Here is a 20,144-nt window from a genome sequence, read left to right as displayed (position 1 = left end):
CCAACAAATAAAATTGTAAATGCAATGGAATCATCTTAAGCAACCATGACCCCCTGTTTTTTACTACAACTCTGCGCATTTTCGTGATATTTGAGTTTTAAAACTGCATTCAAAACAACAAATGTTTATTTTTGCAATTCCGTCGTGAAACTACTTACTTTTCCTGTCATTCTTGAACGACGAAATAGCCTACTTTTCTGTACCAAAAAAAAAACAGAATCGAATAGCAACACTTTTCAAAATAAATGCTGAAAAGTTCTACTTTTCAGCACTGAAATGGGTGCTGAAAAGTTGAACTTTTCAGCACTTGTTTCGAAAAGTAACACATTTCAACATTTTTTTGATTTAAACGATTTATTGACAAAATACATGAAAATTCGACTTAAAATTTCACTCAATGGGTGTTTTTCGAAATTGCAAAAAATGTTGTATGGAACTCGTTGCAAAACTTGATTTTTTCAGCACTCGTCGTATTTATCCAACTCGGTGAACCTCGTTGGATAAATGTACGACTCATGCTGAAAAAATCCTCTTTTTGCAACTTGTTGCATAAACTACTATTTTCAGAGCCCTGCAAATGCTCCAAAAATCATTTTTCTCCTAAACATGACCACAGAGTTACTACGATACTGACTTGATCCTGATTTTTGAGGGGTTTCCCTGGTTCTTTTAATAAAATTAGTCGTAGAAAGCACATATTGCGACAGAAAAATTTGGTGTCTTGGCCAAAGTTGCTTGATTTGTCCAATAACTTTCTAGAAGAGTAAAAATCCCAAAAAATATAACTGAAAAGTTAGATGTAATTGTGAACCATCCTTAAGTCTTACTGTTCAAATCTATAGTGCTGAAAAGTTCAACTTTTCAAGCTACCATTTCAGTGCTGCAAAGTATAACATTTCAGCCCATGTATCGATAAGTATTACTTTTCGATTATGTAATTTTTTGTAACGAAAATAGGCCGTTTCATCGTTCGAGAATTTTAGTAAAAGTAAATAGTTTCACGACGGAATTGGAAAAATAACTTTTTTGGAAACAACGACAAAGTACACAAATAAATATGCATATTTTTAAATAAATTTTAAACTTAAAGTTGAAAACTCTTTCTCTAGCATTACCCTATACGATACTTCAATCGTGAACACCCTCCCATGAACCAATAAAACTCTCCAGTCTTTCGTCTGCATTGCTGGCACTCCTTTTGACTGAAAATGTGCGTTTTCCGGTGCGGTTTGTCATACGACTTGTATGAAGGCCCGGGTTGGGCCATGGCAACACGATTTACGACTTTGGTCGTCCTCGTCACCGATGGCCACATTGATTGGGCACTGGACTGAGCCTATTTTCCTTCCTGACTCGAGTCCGTCTTCTTCCAGTTTTCGACAATTAGATGGTTCATAGAAAGGGGAAATTCTCTAATCAAGCATAGGAAGGGGGGGGGGGGGGTGAAAATCACTGACCAGCGGGTTTCAGGGTATGAATAATTCCTTCCCTGGTCCTCCGATTAGGTGAGTTATGGCACCTTTAAGGTGGAAGGGTTCGGGTCTGGTTGGGGAAGTTGTTTGGAAATGGTCGGTTAATTCCTACCGAGCGCAAAACAATTTGCATCCAAATTGGTTCTGATTATATTCAGAGCGGAGTGGAGCCACGGTATTTACGTAAAGTATTGCAGGAGTAATTATTTACTTCTTTTGGAAACGATACACGTTGTATTTTGTATTCGTCCAATGATTAATTTATGAACCCACCAATTTGCTTCTATAACACATGTTTCATAACTAAATTTCAAGTGAAAATATAACTATCTCAAAAACTCACCTCAGAATGGTGTCATCGTCCACCAGCATAATCCACCTGACGTCGGTGAGGCCCGGATTGTAGCGCAGTTCTTCGCGGACCAGGTGCAGAATTTCCAGCGTTTTCGCACAGTGTCCGATGCTGGTGTTGGGAATGCTCGTCCCTATCGTCGGAATGCTGGCATCTGAGGGGAAAAAAAGAATGTGGTTGAAAGTGAGACGATCAATGTTTGATATTGATATGGTACAATATTTTATAGAGTATTGTTAGGATAGTAGAAAACACAGAAAAACTTAGAACAGCAAAGTGTTAAGTTAAAAGTTTCAAATAATCTATAAAGCATCTTTGAAAACATATATTTTTTCTCTAATTTTTCTCCGTGTATCCGTGTATATATAATTGCACGGAGAGAAATCCTTTTTAAAAATCAGCAAAAAAATAACAACACTTACCCCCGGTGTCGCTGTACAGTCGCAGGTGTTGGACGTACTTGGCCCAGGTGTTCAGCAGCACCGGGACACGTTCGGCGTGGAACTTTTCGCACGTTTTTACGGCGAATAGAATTTCCGCCGGAGTGGAGACCACGGATGATGGGGCCGCAACAGGTGGCTCCGGATGCAGGTGGTGGTCCTGATTGGGGTAAAGATAAGGGAAGGGGAAATGTAATAAATGTAGCTGTGAGTGTATCAGTGTGTTTGCACGCACACTTCTGGTAAGGTTATTGAATTTATTGGGTGAACGATTCCGCGCTGCAGCGGTAATTTATTTACCGATGTTCGGGTGCATGAACTTACGAATTCAGTGGTTACCAATCTTTGATTGAAAAGTAGTTTGAAAACTTTCAATTCAATAATTATTTTTGTAAAAATGATTGTAAAAACAGTCAAACTTTGTTTTAAATCATTTTGCATCAGGGATTGAGATAAAAATTACATTTTGTAAAAGTTTATTGTTTATTCGTCAAGCTTATGTAGACTACTTACAATTTTCTTACATACTAGATGTTATTTCTATTGTACATATTTTTTCGTAGTTCCGGTTAAGACATGTTGAAATGTATGTACTGTGAATTTTCATTATAAAAGTGCATCATTTGATTTAGCGGCGAATTTTATAAATAATTTGTCGTGTATCGATAGCTCCTGTAGATTTTAAAATACAAAAATGTTTGCATAAAAATATCTCGACCAGATCTCGACGCACCAGAATAATCGTTAGAAACCCTGTTGTATTGTAAATTTTTAACAGGAAATAGCGCTTTTAAGATACAAATTTTAAATTTCCTATGTAAAAGTGGATGGCTGGTCCACGATTTGAGTATGATATTTGAATAAATGCAGTCCAGACTCGATTATCCGAAGTTCGATCCGAGGTTCGATTATCCGAATGTTTGTATAGGGTTTCGTATAATCGAGTCATGACCGAATATTTGTTATCCTGTTCCCTAAATTTCTTACTTAGCAATTCTCTGCGATTTCAGCCTTTGGATATTTTTGAATTTTTTGATCTGTCTGAAACTTTATAGGTACCTTCCCCGAGACCATTTTTTTGTCATCGGTTCGTCCATATAGTTCTCCATACAAATTTGACAGCTGTCCATACAAAATATGTAAATATTGAAAAATCTGTATCCTGCGAAATTTTTTTGATTGAATTGGTGTCTTATTTTTAAATCAAACATTTTTCAGTGGAAAATTAGGGTTGGACTAAACTTGCCCAAGAGTGATTTTCATGCGATTTTTTTTCGTTCTTTAAAAACCATATTCTTAGGGATTGCTTCTTAAAAAAACTTTGAAGAGCAATTCTCTCAGATTTCGGTCATTCGATTTTTTTTGGTATTTTTTAATCCGGCTGAAACTTTTTTGGTGTTTTCGGTTTGTCAAAAAAAGCCGTTTTGCATCATAAGTTTGTCCATATAATTTTCCATACAAATTTGACAGCTGTCCATACAAAAATGATGTATGAAAATTCAAAAATCTGTATCTTTTGAAGGAATTTTTTGATCAATTTGGTGTCTTCGGCAAAGTTTTAGGTATGGATATGGACTACACTGAAAAAAAAATGATATGAAATGATTTTGTCACCAAAATTTGATTTGCAAAAAACACAATTGTGATATTTTTATATATGTTTTAGGGGACATCAAATGCCAACTTTTCTGAAATTTCCAGGTTGTGCAAAAAAATATTGACCGAGTTATGAATTTTTGAATCAATACTGATTTTTCAAAATATTGAAATATTGGTCGAAACATTTTTTCAACTTCATTTTGCCCCTCGCCTTACTGAGGAAAGGCTATAAAATCACTCGAAAAATGAACTTCCTAATTCGACCTCGTAGACCCACCTTCACGTATACCTATCGACTCAGAATCAAATTCAGAACAAATGTCTGTGCGTGTGTATGTCTGTAAGTCCGTGCACCGAAAAATATGCACTCGATTGGCTGATTGGCTGAACCGTTTTGAACCGTTCTGGTCTCATTCGATCCGTCTTGGGGTCCCACAAGACCCTAGTTAATATTATGATGTTTTGTAAAGTACTTTAAAAGTTATGCTAAAAAAACGATTTTAACAAAAATCCGGAAAATTGTAAAAAGGGTGGTTTTCGTAAGATAACCCGTCATGTTAAACATTTTTAGAAAGGTAAAAGACCTTTCCAATGAGCCCAAAACATCGAAGATCTGACAACCATATCAAAAGTTATGAGCACTTAAGTGTTATTTATACACTTTTTGGAGGCCGGATCTCAGATATTTCGATGGAAATGATGTCCGGGTCCACCATGTGACACGTCGTTAGTTAGATAATTGGAAGACCTTTCAAATAAGCCCATAACATCGAAGATCTGATAACCCTATCAAAAGTTATGAGCACTTAAGTGTTGTTTATACACTCTTTTGGAGACGGATCTCAGATATTTCGATGGAAACGATGTCCGGATCAATCATACGACCTATCGTTGGTTGCAACGAGTCCAAAAAAAATAGAGATCTGGCAACCCTATCGAGTTATCAGTATAAAAAATTTCATTTAGAGAACACTTGTAGGTTAGACATTTTTATTTTACAAAAAAGCTATATTAGTGTGAGGAAGGCATCAACCACCTTACGGTGGATTAAGTAACGTTTTTCGATGTAAAATCAAATTTTCAATCAAAGAGTACTTTAGAGAAATTTTGATAAAGTGCACCGTTTTCAAGTTAAAGCCATTTTTAGGTACTTTTTTTGAAAATAGTCACAGTTTTTCATTTTTATAAATTAGTGCACATGTTTGCCCACTTTTGAAATGAACCGATGACAAAATATGTCTTATTTGGTCACAGGGAAGGTACTCACAAAGTTTCAAGAAAAGCCCAAAAAAAACGCTCCCTCTCCTTTGTTCTGCTAAAGCTTCGTAAAGCTGTTTCTTGACCCCTTTCCTTCCGATCTCCATACTAGCCTATAATATCAAATGCGAGTACTGCGACCCAAATTTAGACAAATTTGAATCTCCTATTAAATTACCAAATGCATTTTCTCAATACAGTCCAGACTCGAATCTACGGATACTCGAATCACGAAAAAAAATGTTGTCTTATAAAAATAAGAAATTAGAAATGGCGGTAATGACATATTGGAAAATGCATTTTTTTTATTTTAAATGCAATCAAATATTGAAATTTGACTAAAATTGGGCCACAGAACTCGAATTTAATGTTAAAAGTAAGAAAAAAATGCGTTTTTTTGTTGGTTATGACTCGATTATTCTAAGTCCCATAATCGAATCTTAGGATAATCGAGTCTGGACTTTAGTTCCTCACCGCCATTTTGGTCGCCATCTTGGATTTTAATATTCTAAATCTGGAGTTTTTTTAAAAGGCCCAACAAATCAAATTTTCAGTATTTGCATTTTGGGTGTTTTTTGATACCTCTGACTCAAGGCAGTTTCAAAAACACCCAAAAAGCAAAAACTAGAAATTTGGTTTTTTGTACCTATTAAAAAAAAACTCCAGAAATCAAGTTTTGGGATCATACTAAAGTTCGACGCTCGACATTCAAAAATAAGACAACGGAAAAAACATAATTCGTTATTCGATTTGCCAAAGTTTTGATCGAAGTGAAATTTCGACTATGGACCGTATTTTAAATTTAAAGAACAAAACTGTTTGTGATCCCATATGAGAAGATACGTATAAAATTTTAACTTTTTTGTGACATGGAAGGTTTACCAAATTCAAATTTAAACGCAACCATTCAAATTTAAGCCTCTGTGGGTGCTCCTTTTTCCAGCACGCATAACAAAAGCTTGCCGATGCCACAAGAACAACGCAACGCTCCAACCAACCTTCGCCTACAACAATAACCTGTGTTGTGTATTCAATCAATCATAAATTCAAGCATGAATGGGCACCGCGACTGATTCCACCCGAGGGGATTGTGGGGGAAGAGCAATAGAAAGGAAAAACATTGAAGATTCTCGCGAATTTAAACCCCGTTCTGACTTTTACCCCTGCTGGGAAAACTTACACGTGTTGGCCCCGTGACCACGGCCGGAACCTCACTTGGGCTGGCAGCGATGGCACAGCCTTGGCCGGGGTGGGCGCACAGGTACGGAACCGGCGTGAGGGTGCGACTTCCGCTGGGGCTGCCCCGATTCCAGGCCAGCAGGGCAAACTCGTGCCCGACGTCGATGAAGAACTCCGTTCCGACGGCCGGACCGCGTGCCAACAGCCCGAGCAGGTGATCGACCAGGGGGGTGGTCAGGATCAGGCCCGCCCGCACCCACGGGTACCGGAAGGATGATGGATTTTTGAAAAACGCAAAATGATGAATAATGGTTGCCTCCCGGTCGTGCAGCGGGTAGCCGAGAAAGTGTTCCTGCACAGAAAAGAAAAAATAGAAGGGTGAAAAATTGTGGATGGAAAACTCTCGCCCGGTTATGAGACGGGTCCATTAGTGGCGGGTAACCGGTATGCCGCTGTTAGAGGACGGGCAAATGGACTATTTGAGGGGGGCGACACGGTGAGTAAAAAGTTTGATGATGATAAAAATTATAAAAATAGATATTTTAGGCCACATGCTTTTCAATATTTTTTTTGTCTCCTTATCTCAAAACTTTTTTTTAAGAAAAGGTTATTCTCCGCAAACTCACACGATATCGGAACAATCATATATTTTCGTAAAATTTTGCTCTATGGGTTATTTTGGTTTTTGATAACAAATCTGACGTCGATTTTTCGACATCTCCTGAAGGTTCAAGGTACCTGGTTTACTCATTGTTAACAGTATCTTTTTCAAGTTTAGTCGTCGTCACCCTTTAAAAGGGTATCGAAAATGTACTGAGTTTGACAAATAGTAGCACGGGGCAAAAATGCGCACGGGGTAAATTTCAACCTAAAAAGCTCATATTCGGGATTTCGACTAGTCTTAGGGTCAATTTTATGCATTTACAAAAAATTAAAGTGAAAAAAATTTAAGTTTGTGTAAGTTATTGAGAAAAGTAACTTTTTGGCCATTTTGATCTAATATTTAAAATTTACAAAATAAGGTTTACAAATCTTCTGGTTCACGAATGATTTGAAACCATTTAACTAGCAGGCAACTAACCTTGCTAACCATTACTAACCAACAATCTTCTTTTTATTTTTACCATCTGTTTTTGCAAAAAGGAATTTGCAGAGCAAATGTACGCTCTAAAACCTCCATCCATACATACTCCTTTTATGTCTGATGGTATTGATTCAAAGTCCTTGAAAACTAGTATTTCTACCTAAATTGGACCAAAAAATAAAACTTATGCGAAAATACAAAGATTTTTAACCCTAAAACCCTTTTGAAAAGGGTGACGCCGGGTAAACTTGAAAAAAAGATAGAAAATATACTTTTAGGAAAAAAGGATAGAAAGTACCCTTTTGAGGCGTAGTTCTGATTTAGTGTGTAGAGTGGAATGACCTTTTAATTTTTCTGGATTTTAAAAACAGAGTAACCACTAGGGTGTCAAGAAAACATGTTTTTTAATCTCAAGAGATAGCCTCGATTTCTTTTTGGCAAATATAAGTAACTGTGCCAATTTTGAGCCAAATTAAGGTTGGGGTCGCTCCTGATCGTTGAAGTTTGTATGGGAAAATTCGCCAGAATGTTTGGGAAAACATCGTTTCAGAATTTTGACAGCAGGCCTCGCCTAAATTTTTTGTCGAAGGGTGCAAGGAGATTAGAGTTAGTTTTCAGCAAAAAATTCTAAAAATATGGTGTCTTCCGGAAAGTTGTTCAAATTTTCATGAAGTTTCCACATCTGAGGATTGATAAAGATAGGACGACTATTGCGCCCTCCACAGGTAAAAAACTGAGACAGTTGCTTTGTTCCATACATTTTGACTATTTTTCCCATACAAACTTCAAGTGATTAGAGGGAGGGGTTCCCGTGGTCAGAATAAGCTCAAATTTGGTGATGGGTCAATCTTCGATCTCAGGGGGTAGACCAAAGAAAGTCCGGAATTGGACCACCCTAATGTCCACAAATAGCAAATATCTTTTAGCAGGACTCGGAGATATGATTTTTTGAACATAAAAACCGGGGTTCACGACGTGCCGCGCGCAAAAGCGGGAAAATGAAGAAAACGGGTAAAAATCACCTATTTTCACTAAAACTGTGATGACTTCAAAATTTAAGCGATGACCTATTCTGTTTTTTGGGTGCTAAAATGTTGTTGCTATTCAGCAATTCCCCACGAAAACAGCATGATTCTAAAAAAAGCTCTCTGATCGGGCTCAAAATTTTTCTGGGGGATCCTTGACCGAAATAATTAGACCCGTATTTTTTTTGTTTGGCCATTAGGGTGACCTACGCCGTGTTAGGGTGGTTCAAATAATGGCAATTTTCGTCGATTTTCGCAAAAACCACTTTTTTCAAAAAATCATATCTCCGCGCCATTTTATCCGATTTTAGCTGTCCGCGGATATCCGGTTTTTGCGAAAATCGTCATTTTTTAGACCACTCTATTTCGGATAGGAGCACCCTAGTTCCCAAACAAACAAAACCGGATCTTATTATTTTAGCTTGGGTACCGCCATAACTGGAGAATCAGGACACATGTAACGAATTGAGACAGCTGTTGAAGAAAAATCTTTTGCATAATGTTTTGATATTTTTAAATAGGAGCTACTCCAATGGTAGTTACTTAAATTACTTAAAGAGATTTTATGAAAATATTTGTTTTTGAAAAACATTTAATTCTTATTCTTATTCAATATTTACATCGGGTAGATGTAATTCTTTGTTTCCTTTTATTTTTTTAAATTGTTTTCAGACTCTAAATTTTTATTTTAGACTAGTCTACTGCCCATGGTCGCATAAATGTCCCATATGCAAAAACAGCAAGCTGAGAAAAACGCATTTGAAGTTTGTCCCACACATAAGGTTACGTGTTAAGTTTTCACGAAAAAACTGGATTTCCTCCTGATTTCTAGAACAAAGTCCTGGATGTTATATGCTTTTCTGAAAGATCTCGCGATTCTGAACAAAACTACATCAATAACTCAAAAACGATAAAAATGCATATGGGACATTTATGCGATCAGGGGCAGTCTAGTCGTATAAAAAAATAAAAAAAAACTAAAGAAATGTTGGCTCATATAGTCTGAATCACATTGGAAAATAAATTGTGATTGATTTGAAATCCAAAGCACAACAAGGTGTTATCATTTTAATTTAATTATTGTCACTTTCACCTGCCGTTCTTGAATCTTCCAGCTGAGCTCAATGCCCCATAGTGAGGATGGGGCCGTTAGAACACGCTTCACTCTATTATGGTTCAGTATCTGCACTCTCGCACTTCCGTAGAATGCTATCCAGTTTCACCCTACATTTCCAAACGGCAGCCCTCTCATAGACAAACTGATAACCCAAGCCTTGGCCAAAGCTCTATGCATTTTTCTTTTCACCGTGCTCAATCCCCTGAAAGCTATCGTTTTGGGATTTCTACCTCCCCCACCCCCCACCTTCAGAAGAGTGAACATTATTGGCTCCATTCGTGGTGGTATATCCCTTTCCCAAACCCTCCTCTGGGTGAGAAGGAAAAAAGAAGAATTCTTTTCGCGGTCGATTGGCTGGTTGATGGTGTTGCTGCCAGGATCTTTCTCCTCTTGGCTCTGACTCACCTGGCGATAATCCTCTTGGGCCAAGTGGTGCACTAATAGACTCACGTTCACGAGGCTATTCTCCTCGCAGATGATGAGCCATCGACGGCCGGTCAGGATGCCGCCGGTCCGGATGTGCTTCAGGATCGGTGTGATGGCCCAGGAGCCCTCGTGGTCGGCGAAGCGCTCGTGCGACAGGTGCACATTTCCGGTGCTGGTGCCGGTGTCATCGGGTTTGATGGTGCCGCCACTGGTGTTGGTGAAGTTTTTGGATGGGTGATTCTGGGAAAAATGGGGATTTATTTAGTTATCGATATTTTTGGTGATGAGTTAGGGCTTGGAGAGGGAATTTTCACGCATCAGGTTTCATTATGACCTGACCGTGCTTGTCTGTCACAGTAGTGTAACTTCTCAAAGTTGAAAGTAAATTTATGAAAAAAATATAGGTTGTTTTTTCAATTCATAGTTTATGACAGTGATCAAAATTGTTGTCCGTCAATTTTACTTAACTATTATTAACCAGATCTTCAATCTTTTGGGTCTTCTGAAAGGATTTTCGATTATTTATCCAACGAAAGGTCACATGATGGAACTGGACATAATTTTTTTGGACATAACTTTTGAAGTACTGTAAACCGGGGTGACATTGATATAGGTTGAAGATATGTATTGTAAAATGAAAAATACGAATTAAATACAAACGGAGTTTGGTAGAGAAGTATACAAGGCATCAAAGAAACAATTTTCAACCAATTTTGAAGAGTTTTGAAAGGTAGTCAACTATAACTTCGAAAACATTGAGAAATAGGGCTTATCTAATCCTCTACAACTCAACCTAAACTCTAAAGCGAGTTTCGATCTAAAAATTTGCCATAAAAACATGTTTCAACCAATTTTTGATCTTTAAAAAGCATTGTAAAGAAGAACTCTTAATATTTTAAAAATTTACACGGTTGGAAGTTTAACTTGTTGTGACTTTGCCAATGTTTTTTAAAATTGTAATTTTTTTCTCTACGCGTTTTACTACATATTAAGTGATATCATAATGGTAATCATTCTGTAATAATAAAAAAAACAAGCAAAACATTGAAAAAGTTGCTGCAAAAACACGAAAAAACTAGACAGGCAAAAAGTGTGATGATAGGACACGGTGTGTTTTTCAGAACAAACTAATGATAAAAAATATTTGGCACTGTGAAAGAAGGGCTCTTTCCCGACGTTTTGCGGGGTATACCGAAATATTTCGTCGGGGGGTGTAGAGCAACTTTTTTTTTGAGGATTATTTTTTTCAAAAAAGTCACAGAAAATCGGTGTATTCATGTTGATATCACTCAAAATTCTTATAAATATGCCTTAGGGACTCTAACCAACTATATTTGACCTCCACTAAAAAAATCGAACCAAATTTGTCAGATTTCTAGCATTCTTTGTAATTACTCCAAAATCCAAGCTGGAAACCCACATACGACCGAAAAGAAATCTTTTCATTGAACAATTTGTCATAAAAATACAACAACACATCGCCCGGATACGATTTTGAGCATTAAACAATGCAAAACATGTATTATTTAATAAATCAGCTGTTTATTAACCAATAGTCCCGAAAATTATTTTTTTGCAATTCCGTCGTGAAACTACTTACTTTTCCTGTCATTCTTGATCGACGAAATAGCCTACTTTTCTGTACCAAAAATAACAGAATCAAATAGCAACACTTTTCAAAATAAATGCTGAAAAGTTCTACTTTTCAGCACTGAAATGGGTGCTGAAAAGATGAACTTTTCAGCACTTGTTTCGAAAAGTAACACTTTTCAACATTTGTTTGATTTAAACGATTTATTGACAAAATACATGAAAATTTGACTTAAAATTTCACTAAATGGGTGTCAAACATTGCAAAAAATGTTGTATGGAACTCGTTGCAAAACTTGATTTTTTCAGCACTCTTCGTATTTATCCAACTCGGTGAACTATTATATACTATATACTATTACATTTTAAAACATTTCAGAATCATCACATTGTAGAAAACAGTTTTCTGAACAAGTTCCATAAAAAAGTATCAGTTTTGGTTCAATATAAACATGGTTTTAGTGGCAACTATAATTGATATTTTTTCAATGTTTTTTATCAAATTTGGAACTTTTTATTTATTTAAATAACATTTATGCACATTTTATAAAATGTTTATAAATTTGGTACTATTTGAATAATGTTTTGATTTTTTTAGATCACAATTTTTTATAGAGGCTTTCACATAAAAATGATGGCAATATTCATCAGGGTGATAGATTATGTGACAAAAAAGTGTGTAGTATTACATCAGGAATTAGTGAATTTTCATCAGGTTCACATTTTTTGAGTAATATTACTCAAAAATGAGGTAATAATCAACAAACCAAATTTTCATCATTCCAAAATTCAACTTTTTTTTGCTGTGTAAATCGAATGCGACCAATATGGTAAAAATAAGTTCAGCTAGTGCTTAAAATTATCCAGCGACAATTTTCGACGAACGTATGAACCAAATGGTCGAATGCTAAAAGGTAGATAAAAGGTCGAGTAAACAAAAGTCAAAAGCAAGAAAGTAGAAAACTGAAGTGTTTCTGTAACATTTTTGTAAGTTAAGAAATGAGTAGTTTTCAACAAGTTTTCTCCAACATGAAGGTTTAAGGCTATCTTTTTTCAGATTTTGCTATACTATCTAAATAATTTATCCATGTCTCAGTAAAAATTTTGCAAGCATGATCATTCTTTCAAACGTAAACAGTTTTTAAACTTATTTACGCTCCAGCAATTTTTTGTGTCAGTTTTCTCACTCTTTCAAACATAAGCTACTTTAGCTGCTCAAAAAAATTGTTGTTTCAAATAAATTAATTTTAAATTGTTTTTTAATATTTATTTTTGTGGGTTTTAATCATTCTTTGGAAACGACTGTTTCTTGTTTTTCTAATACTTTTGCAGGATTTAGATTATTTTTAAAATTTATATAAGTTGTTCTAATTTATTTCTAGTTTAATTATGTTTGTTTTTTAATACTTATGTCTCCTTATTTTAATTCTTTGAAAGTTATTTTTTTTAGTTTCAGTAACAGTTTTAATATTTTTCCATTGATTTAAGCATGAGCAGTTAACCATCTAGGACCTGAACATTTTGACCAATTGATTTAAGTATTATTTATTTTTTCTCTCGGATTTTTTTTGAAGAGTTATAAAATTTTCTGAAAAAAAAAGTTTTTTTCCATAAAATCTTTACCAGTATGAAAACATAAAAATAAGAAAACTCGTGAAGGATGCTAGCAGATTCCCAACATTTTTTTTGTCTGCACTACAACTTTCAGAACTTTGTTACACTGTAACTTTTCTAAATTTCCTAAAGTGTCTTCTTTGACCTGATTAACAGTGTAAAAACTATGGAAATTTTAAAATTTCAAGCCATTTTTTTTTGGATACGACAACATCCAACAAACCAACAAATTACAAATTACACTCGAATGCTTTTTCACTTAAACAAAGAAAAAAATGGCTTTAAATTTTAAAATTATCAATTAAACATACTATGAAAAACCCTTAATTATTGTCATTGATTTTCCCACCGTTTGAGCTACTCGCCCTTAAAACGAAATCTTTCTTGAAGTTCAACTCCATACTGCGCGTCTTATTCCAAAGTTCACTCACACTAAATTTGACCAGCTGTGACTGCTGCTCGAGGATACTTCTCCGCAGTGCTTGGGCTCGCTCGGAGTGGTAACTGCTCGACTGGCTCAGCACCAGGTACGCTATCTGGGTGGGAGCTGCAATGAAAATATTTGAGAGAGAGAAAAAAAAAGAATAAAAATCTGAGCGGTTTTTCTTTCCCGCAGTTTCGGTTTCGGTAGATTTGCGCAAAACGAAGGGAATCTTTTCTTGTCACCGATTACAAAAGCTTTCGCAAAACCGTTTTTTCCATTCTACTACAAAAGAATAAGCTTTTTTTATTTTCTTTTGACTGGATATTACTATACTGAAGGTCGGTCAGGTTCAGGTGCAAGTCCCAAGTTCTCTCTTCCGCTAAGCTGGTGTGAAGTTCCACTCCATTTGAAATAAATTTTCTTCGTGCGAGAATGTGTGCAAAGGGGGTGGTGATGAGGGGGTGGTTTTGCTCTGTTACTTTTTCTCGGCACATATGTATGCAAACACATTATGCTCGCGCTGGATTGCAATCCCTGCCCAACCCTTTCCCTTCTCCCTGAGGACGACTGACTGGTGTAAAGCTTAACAAAATCCTGTTCTCCTGTGGGTGCATTGGTTTTTGGGAGGGCAAAGAAGGGAGAGAGCAAAAGAAACTTTGCCATGTTAGCTTTGGTGAGATTCGCGATCGGGACCCGAGAAGAAAAGTTTGGCACAAGGGTGGGGAGTTGGGGAGCAAGTTGAAATGTGGAAACTTTTTGCCGGGAAAACTACGAACCGGAGGCTAAATGCTGTAAATCTCGTTTGTTGCATCACGACATCGGCTTGCAGTTTTGTTGGAAAGCGAACGAACGTGTGTGCAGCCGGAGCAGAGGCAGAATCCGCACATGCATTTCAGTGGATAATAATCCAGGGGGCATGACGATTTAGGGGATAATGTTATGTTTGAGTGGAATAACAAACATGTAAATCGAAACAAAATTTAGGTATTTTTTTACTTTTTTTAAGTCGTTCCCTCCTTTAATAAATTTCTTCCAAAAATAAAAATGCATAATAGCTTTTATGGTTGAAGTACATTTTATTACTAAAATTGACCAGCGAATATGAGAAATTGTGCTTTGCATGACATACAATTCCCGTTTGTAGTATTTATGAAATTATAGCATGATAAATTTCAGTCAACCGCAAAGCTGAAAAGAAATACTTTTTAATAAAGGAACAATAGTTAAACTAACTGAATGTGGGTCATTCCATCCCAAGTGACCACGCGTCCAACATCGACCTTCACCAAATCTGCTCATATTTGGCATGGGGGTTGTTTGTGTCCCGCCCGTGTGGATCAATCGGACCGCGCACTGGATTCACAATCCAGAGGTCGCTGGTTCGAATCCCGCGGCGGGCGCTCTAAAATCTTTGTGTAAAAATGGGTATTCAGCGCCGTCGCTCCGTGCCATACTTTCATACACTTAGGAGCCCAGGGCGGCGAAGTCCTTGTAGATAAAAAGGAAGACACTAGTGGTTGGTACTAGCAATGGTGGCCGACAGCTATAAAGTCAACTTCGTTTCGGTTGTTTTTGCCCCAAAAACAAAGAATCCCAAGTTTGATGACATTTGGTCACATATCACATTTTTAAGTTGGAAAGCTCTGTATTGCATAGCAAATGTTTTACTTTACCATTTATTTTCAACAGTACAATGCGTAAGAGCATAGTAGGCCTTGAAATTTAAATATTATTTTTTTCAATTTCTTAACGGAAGCAAGTGAATGTCCCAAAATTGAATTTATGAATGTATGTATGTATGGCAACACTTTACGTAAATTTTGAGTACGCTACTCGATTCTACGTCAAAAAATCTTCAATTATGCATACCCAAAAGTTCACTTTTTGTAAACTTTTCTCCTAGCAAAATGCATTTTAAAAATGAGAATCTCAGAAAAAGAAGGGGGTGCCAGGGGCGCGGGGGTGGACCAAATGTCACCAAACTTGGGATTCTTTGTTTTTGGGGCAAAAACAACCCCCATGCCAAATATGAGCAGATTTGGTGAAGATCGATGTTGGATGCGTGGTCACTTGTGATGGAATGACCCATGTACTTATTGAATATGCAAATTATGCAAATCTTTTTTTTTGTCTGCTCTACAACTTTGTAGAACATTACAATTTTTTAGTTAAAAGTAACCCTGCAAAATTAGAAAAAAATAAAATGAAATCTTTTTAAAAAAGACCTCTCTTGGATTTTTCACATAACAAAAGTAGGGAAGGTAGGGGAGACTTGATCCCCTTTCTTATATCACACATAGCTCTCTGAATTCATCACAAAATTACAAACTTTTTGCATAAGTAGGAAGCTTTCAACCTGTTTGGCTCAGAAGGATATTTGATCATTTCTCATTTATTTCTTATTCATTTAATTTATTGTTTTTCTGTAAGTTACAGCAATTCCAATTGTAAGATTGTGATAAATAAGAAATTCAATTGGAAAAATATTAACCAACCTAAAATATTCGTATTTGGACCTAAATTGAGCATGTTTACCTCATCAGATATTTTTAGTTTACAAAACAATTGTAAAAAGGTTTGAGCTTCAGAAAGTCACCTTTAACTATTATAATAGTAAATAAAATTAAAAAATAAATAAACTGATGAACTGTAAACATGCAGGGATTAAGTCTCCCTAGAGGCACTTTTGAACCAAATAATTTTAAAAATAATAAGACGATAAGTTCGTCAACAACTTTTTGCATGATTTTTTCAAATATTTTTGTTATTGTAAACAGTGGAATAAGGAAAAAAATCGCTTGGAAGTTGTTTATAGCACTTTTTAGAAAAATGTGTGCAACTCAATTTTGTTTTTTTTTGTATTCCACAGTGAGTTTGAGTCGATTTTACACAACTGTAAAGAATAGATTTTGTTTTACCCTCACGCACACGAGATATCGGCTCCCCAGTCTTCTCTAAATTAAACTTCCCAAAACATTACATATCTCTCGATTTTTGACCGTTAAGTAACGGGAATTTCAAGCGATTTTAAAACATTTTTTAAATCATTTTAATGTCTAAACATTATGAGATAAGCTTTGTATTGATGTTAATGAAACTAAAAAATCGATTAATTCCATTTTTTTTACTTTTTTTGTAATGCTTAAGTCTCAAAATCTGTTTTTTAAGAAAACATTTGTTTTCTTAGGTCATTTGAAGGTCGATTATTTTTTTTATACTTTATGCCAGAAACAATACTCAAAAATTAATAAAAAGTATCTCTTAAAGTATGTATAAATTCAAAGAAATTATCTGTTCAAAAAACCAGTTTGATTTCAAAAGACCGGCCATACTCGTAAAAGTGCAAAAAAACTGACATAAATAAACAAAACAATTTGAAAAATAATTCCATTTATATTTTTTTGAAAAATCCTTTTTTAAAGTTGCTTATGCTTGAATGAATACAAAACTAAAAGAAATTATTTTTTAAGTCAATTTGTTTCAAAGAACTGGTCATGCTTGAAAAATTGCAAAAAATCAGGAAATTAACTCTTGAAAATTCAACTTATTTTCAAAAAAGTTTTCATAATATTTTTTGGAATGCCTTTTCCAGCCACGTGTCCCGTTTAAAAGAATGCAAAAAAAACAATAGATAACTCAAGGTATTTCTTGTTTTTGATGAATTGCTGAAGTATGAATGATAATAAAACTCTGAAAATAATTTTCTTAAACCAATTTGCTTTAAAAAACTAGGGTCAACAGATTAGTTTTTTCATAATTAAAAATAAAAGAATTTTAAATTTTTAGGCCTTAGCAAGCTCTACTAAATTAACCGATTTCAACATTTTTTTTTGTATTTTTTGCTTTGGCTCAAACTTTTTGGGGATTTTCCCTATGACCAAAGAAGCCATTTGGTGTCATTGGTTCACCCATACAAGTCTGCTTACAATTTTGGCAGCTGTTCATACAAAAATGGTACGTAAATATTTGAAAATCTGTAACTTTTGCATTAAATTTGATAGACCTATTTTTTATGTAAATTTGAATTTGCAATCGAAAAGTACTTCACAGATTTTTTGATCAATTGCCTCGTTTTTAAAATATAACCACTGAAAGCAGCGAAATACTTGCTGTTTTTTAAATTTTTGAAAATAGTGAGTGATCATTTCTGTATTTTTTTATAAAGTTAAGATTTTTTTTTAGACCGAGCCACGTAGCCCAGTGGTAACGCTTCCGCCTCGTAAGCGGTAGATCGAGGTTCAAATCCCGTCTCGGACCAACACAACTGGTGATCTTTTCCCTTCTGGATTCGATTGCTTAGTAAAGGGAAGGTAGTGTATTGTCACAAACTGGACCTTATTAAGACACCTTAGAAAGAAATGGAATTGGAATGTTAACATTAACCTTAACATGTTAACATTAAGTTGATTAATAAACTGTCACTGAATCCGCTTTGTAAATGCTGGCCCCGATACTCTTCATGGGTGTTCCACTTAGGAACAGGGAAAGATTTATTTTTTTACTTTACTTAAGAAAATTTAAATGTTTCACTTCACTTAAAAAAATATTGTTTTGGGTGGCTATATCTTGAAAACGAGGCACTTTATCAAAAAATCTGTAAAAAACTTTTCTGCAAAATTTTTAAGCCATATGTTTTGGTCCTCTCGAAAATAAAAAAAACGGTTTTTGTGTAGATGAGTTTTTGTGGAAAAAGTAAATTAAAAAATCGGAAAAAAAATCTGAGTACCATTTTTTTCTGAATTGTTCTCATCAATACCTTCAATTTTACCCAAGAAACCAAATTGATCAGAAAATTCCTTCAAAAGTTACAGATTTTCGAATATTAAGTACCATTTATGTAGGGACAGCTGTATGGAGACTTGTATGGGTGGACCAATGGCTCAAAATGGCTTCTTTGATCAAAGGGAAGGCCTCCACAAAGTTTGAGCCAAATTTACAAAATAAAATACATTTCCGGTTTTGGTAAAGAATTGCTCGCCTGGTTTTGTACAAATTTATGGAAAATTATATATTATTGATTGGTAATTTTTTTTTAAAAGGTCCTAGGGGAAATATACCCATTTTAATCACTCTAAGCCGTTCGACCAATTCTCATCACTTTGGCCGTTTTCCGCTACTAAACCAACATTTACAGAAGTATAAACAATGGAGAGTTGCTTGCTCACTTTTATTTGAGCTATTTATTACTTTGGAACAGTCAAAATCACTTTATGAAAGCTGTAATCCATAATCAAAGTGCTGATAGACCGATAATAGAAATAGGCTGAGAAAGGGTATAGTTCCCCTATAAGCTATTGTTTTTCATATGTTTACACTGCCCCTGATCGCATAAATGTCCCATATGCATTTTCATCGTTTTTGAGTTATTGATGCAGTTTGGTTCAAAATCGTGTGCTCTTTCAAAAGAGCCTATAACATCCAGTACTTTGTTCTGGAAATCAGGAGAAAATCCAGTTTTTTCGCGAAAAATTAACACGTATGTATGGGACAAACTTCAAATGCGTTTTTCTCAGCTTGCTGTTTTTGCATATGGGACATTTATGCGAACATGGGCAGTACAGGACCTTTTAAAAAAAACTCTAGATTTAGATTATCAGGCCTGGTTGCAAATATTTTTCAAAGTTTATTCCTCCCAAAATTTTATTGGTAGACCAGGGATAAACTATTTTTCACAAAACTCCAAAATTTGAATAGAAACAGACGTGTAACCAAAAGAGAACAATTTTAAATGCATTTTCCTGTGTTGATATTCTTTTTGCGTGATTGAACTATATTCAAAACAACTAGAATTTTCGATCCTAATATTTCAACCAAAATAACATTGCTTCAAAAACAAAGCTTGCAGCAAATGGCCCATCGCAAAAACTCCTTCTGCCCGATTTCTGCTCATCGTTTAACATCCTCCCATAAAAAGGAGACCACCCCCTCAACTGGAAGACCCCTCGGTTCCTGTGCTCCACCCATATGTAACGGCTCCAACAACCGAAACACGAAAACTACTGTTTGGAAATGCTATTAAAGTTTTGGCCCGTTCGCAGCAGCAGCTTCTGCGTTCAGCAAAAAAAAACGGATACAACATTAAATTAGTTAGCGCAACAACAATAGTGGCTGGTTTGGTGGCGGGGCAAAAAGTTTAACCAATTAAAGCAATGCAAGTCTAAAACACTTTTCTGCGCACATTTCGGAGCTTTTGAACAGGCGAACTTTTAAGGTGCTCGCGAGGGAATGTTGCAGTTTTCCCAGCACAATCTCTCGGCGCTTGGCTCGAATGCTCTGCTCTGCAGGAAATGCTGGAGTTCCGCGCCAGTTTAGTAGTTTACGGGTGGAGTACTAGTTCAGTGGAGCACTTTTATGCGGCCTATCGAGAGGGGGTGGTGGAGGTTGGTAGGTATGTGGTAGGTTTAGTTTAGCAAATATTTACTCGTCGAAAGGCAAACTTTTGCCCATCAATGGTGATGGGGGATGGAATAGCTTTGCTTGGAGGAGTGGAAATGTTACATTTGTACGTAAGAGGAGGGGGATGGAGCCAATGCGGTTTTACACAGTGGCTTTTCATTAAAATTAC

General features: G+C 35.7%; 1 protein-coding gene across 9 annotated transcripts in view; it reads right to left on the bottom strand.

Annotated features, from left to right (window-relative positions):
• The window catches only part of LOC6038623 (beta-1,3-glucosyltransferase), a 68,237-nt gene that overhangs the window by 3,566 nt on the left and 44,527 nt on the right, over positions 1 to 20,144 (bottom strand). For all 9 annotated transcript variants that reach the window (XM_038254273.1, XM_038254272.1, XM_038254270.1 and 6 more), the window contains exons 3-7: positions 13,587 to 13,702; positions 9,931 to 10,191; positions 6,301 to 6,651; positions 2,247 to 2,424; positions 1,816 to 1,978 (exon numbers count right to left, since the gene is read on the bottom strand). In XM_038254273.1, the coding sequence (XP_038110201.1) occupies positions 1,816 to 1,978; positions 2,247 to 2,424; positions 6,301 to 6,651; positions 9,931 to 10,191; positions 13,587 to 13,702 (1,069 nt within the window). The remainder of the gene's footprint in view (positions 1 to 1,815; positions 1,979 to 2,246; positions 2,425 to 6,300; positions 6,652 to 9,930; positions 10,192 to 13,586; positions 13,703 to 20,144) is intronic.

Source organism: Culex quinquefasciatus, chromosome 2 (genome assembly GCF_015732765.1).
Source record: "Culex quinquefasciatus strain JHB chromosome 2, VPISU_Cqui_1.0_pri_paternal, whole genome shotgun sequence".
NCBI lineage: Eukaryota > Metazoa > Arthropoda > Insecta > Diptera > Culicidae > Culex > Culex quinquefasciatus.
Note: the sequence above shows the minus strand (reverse complement) of the source record. Positions and strands in the feature narration are given on the sequence as shown.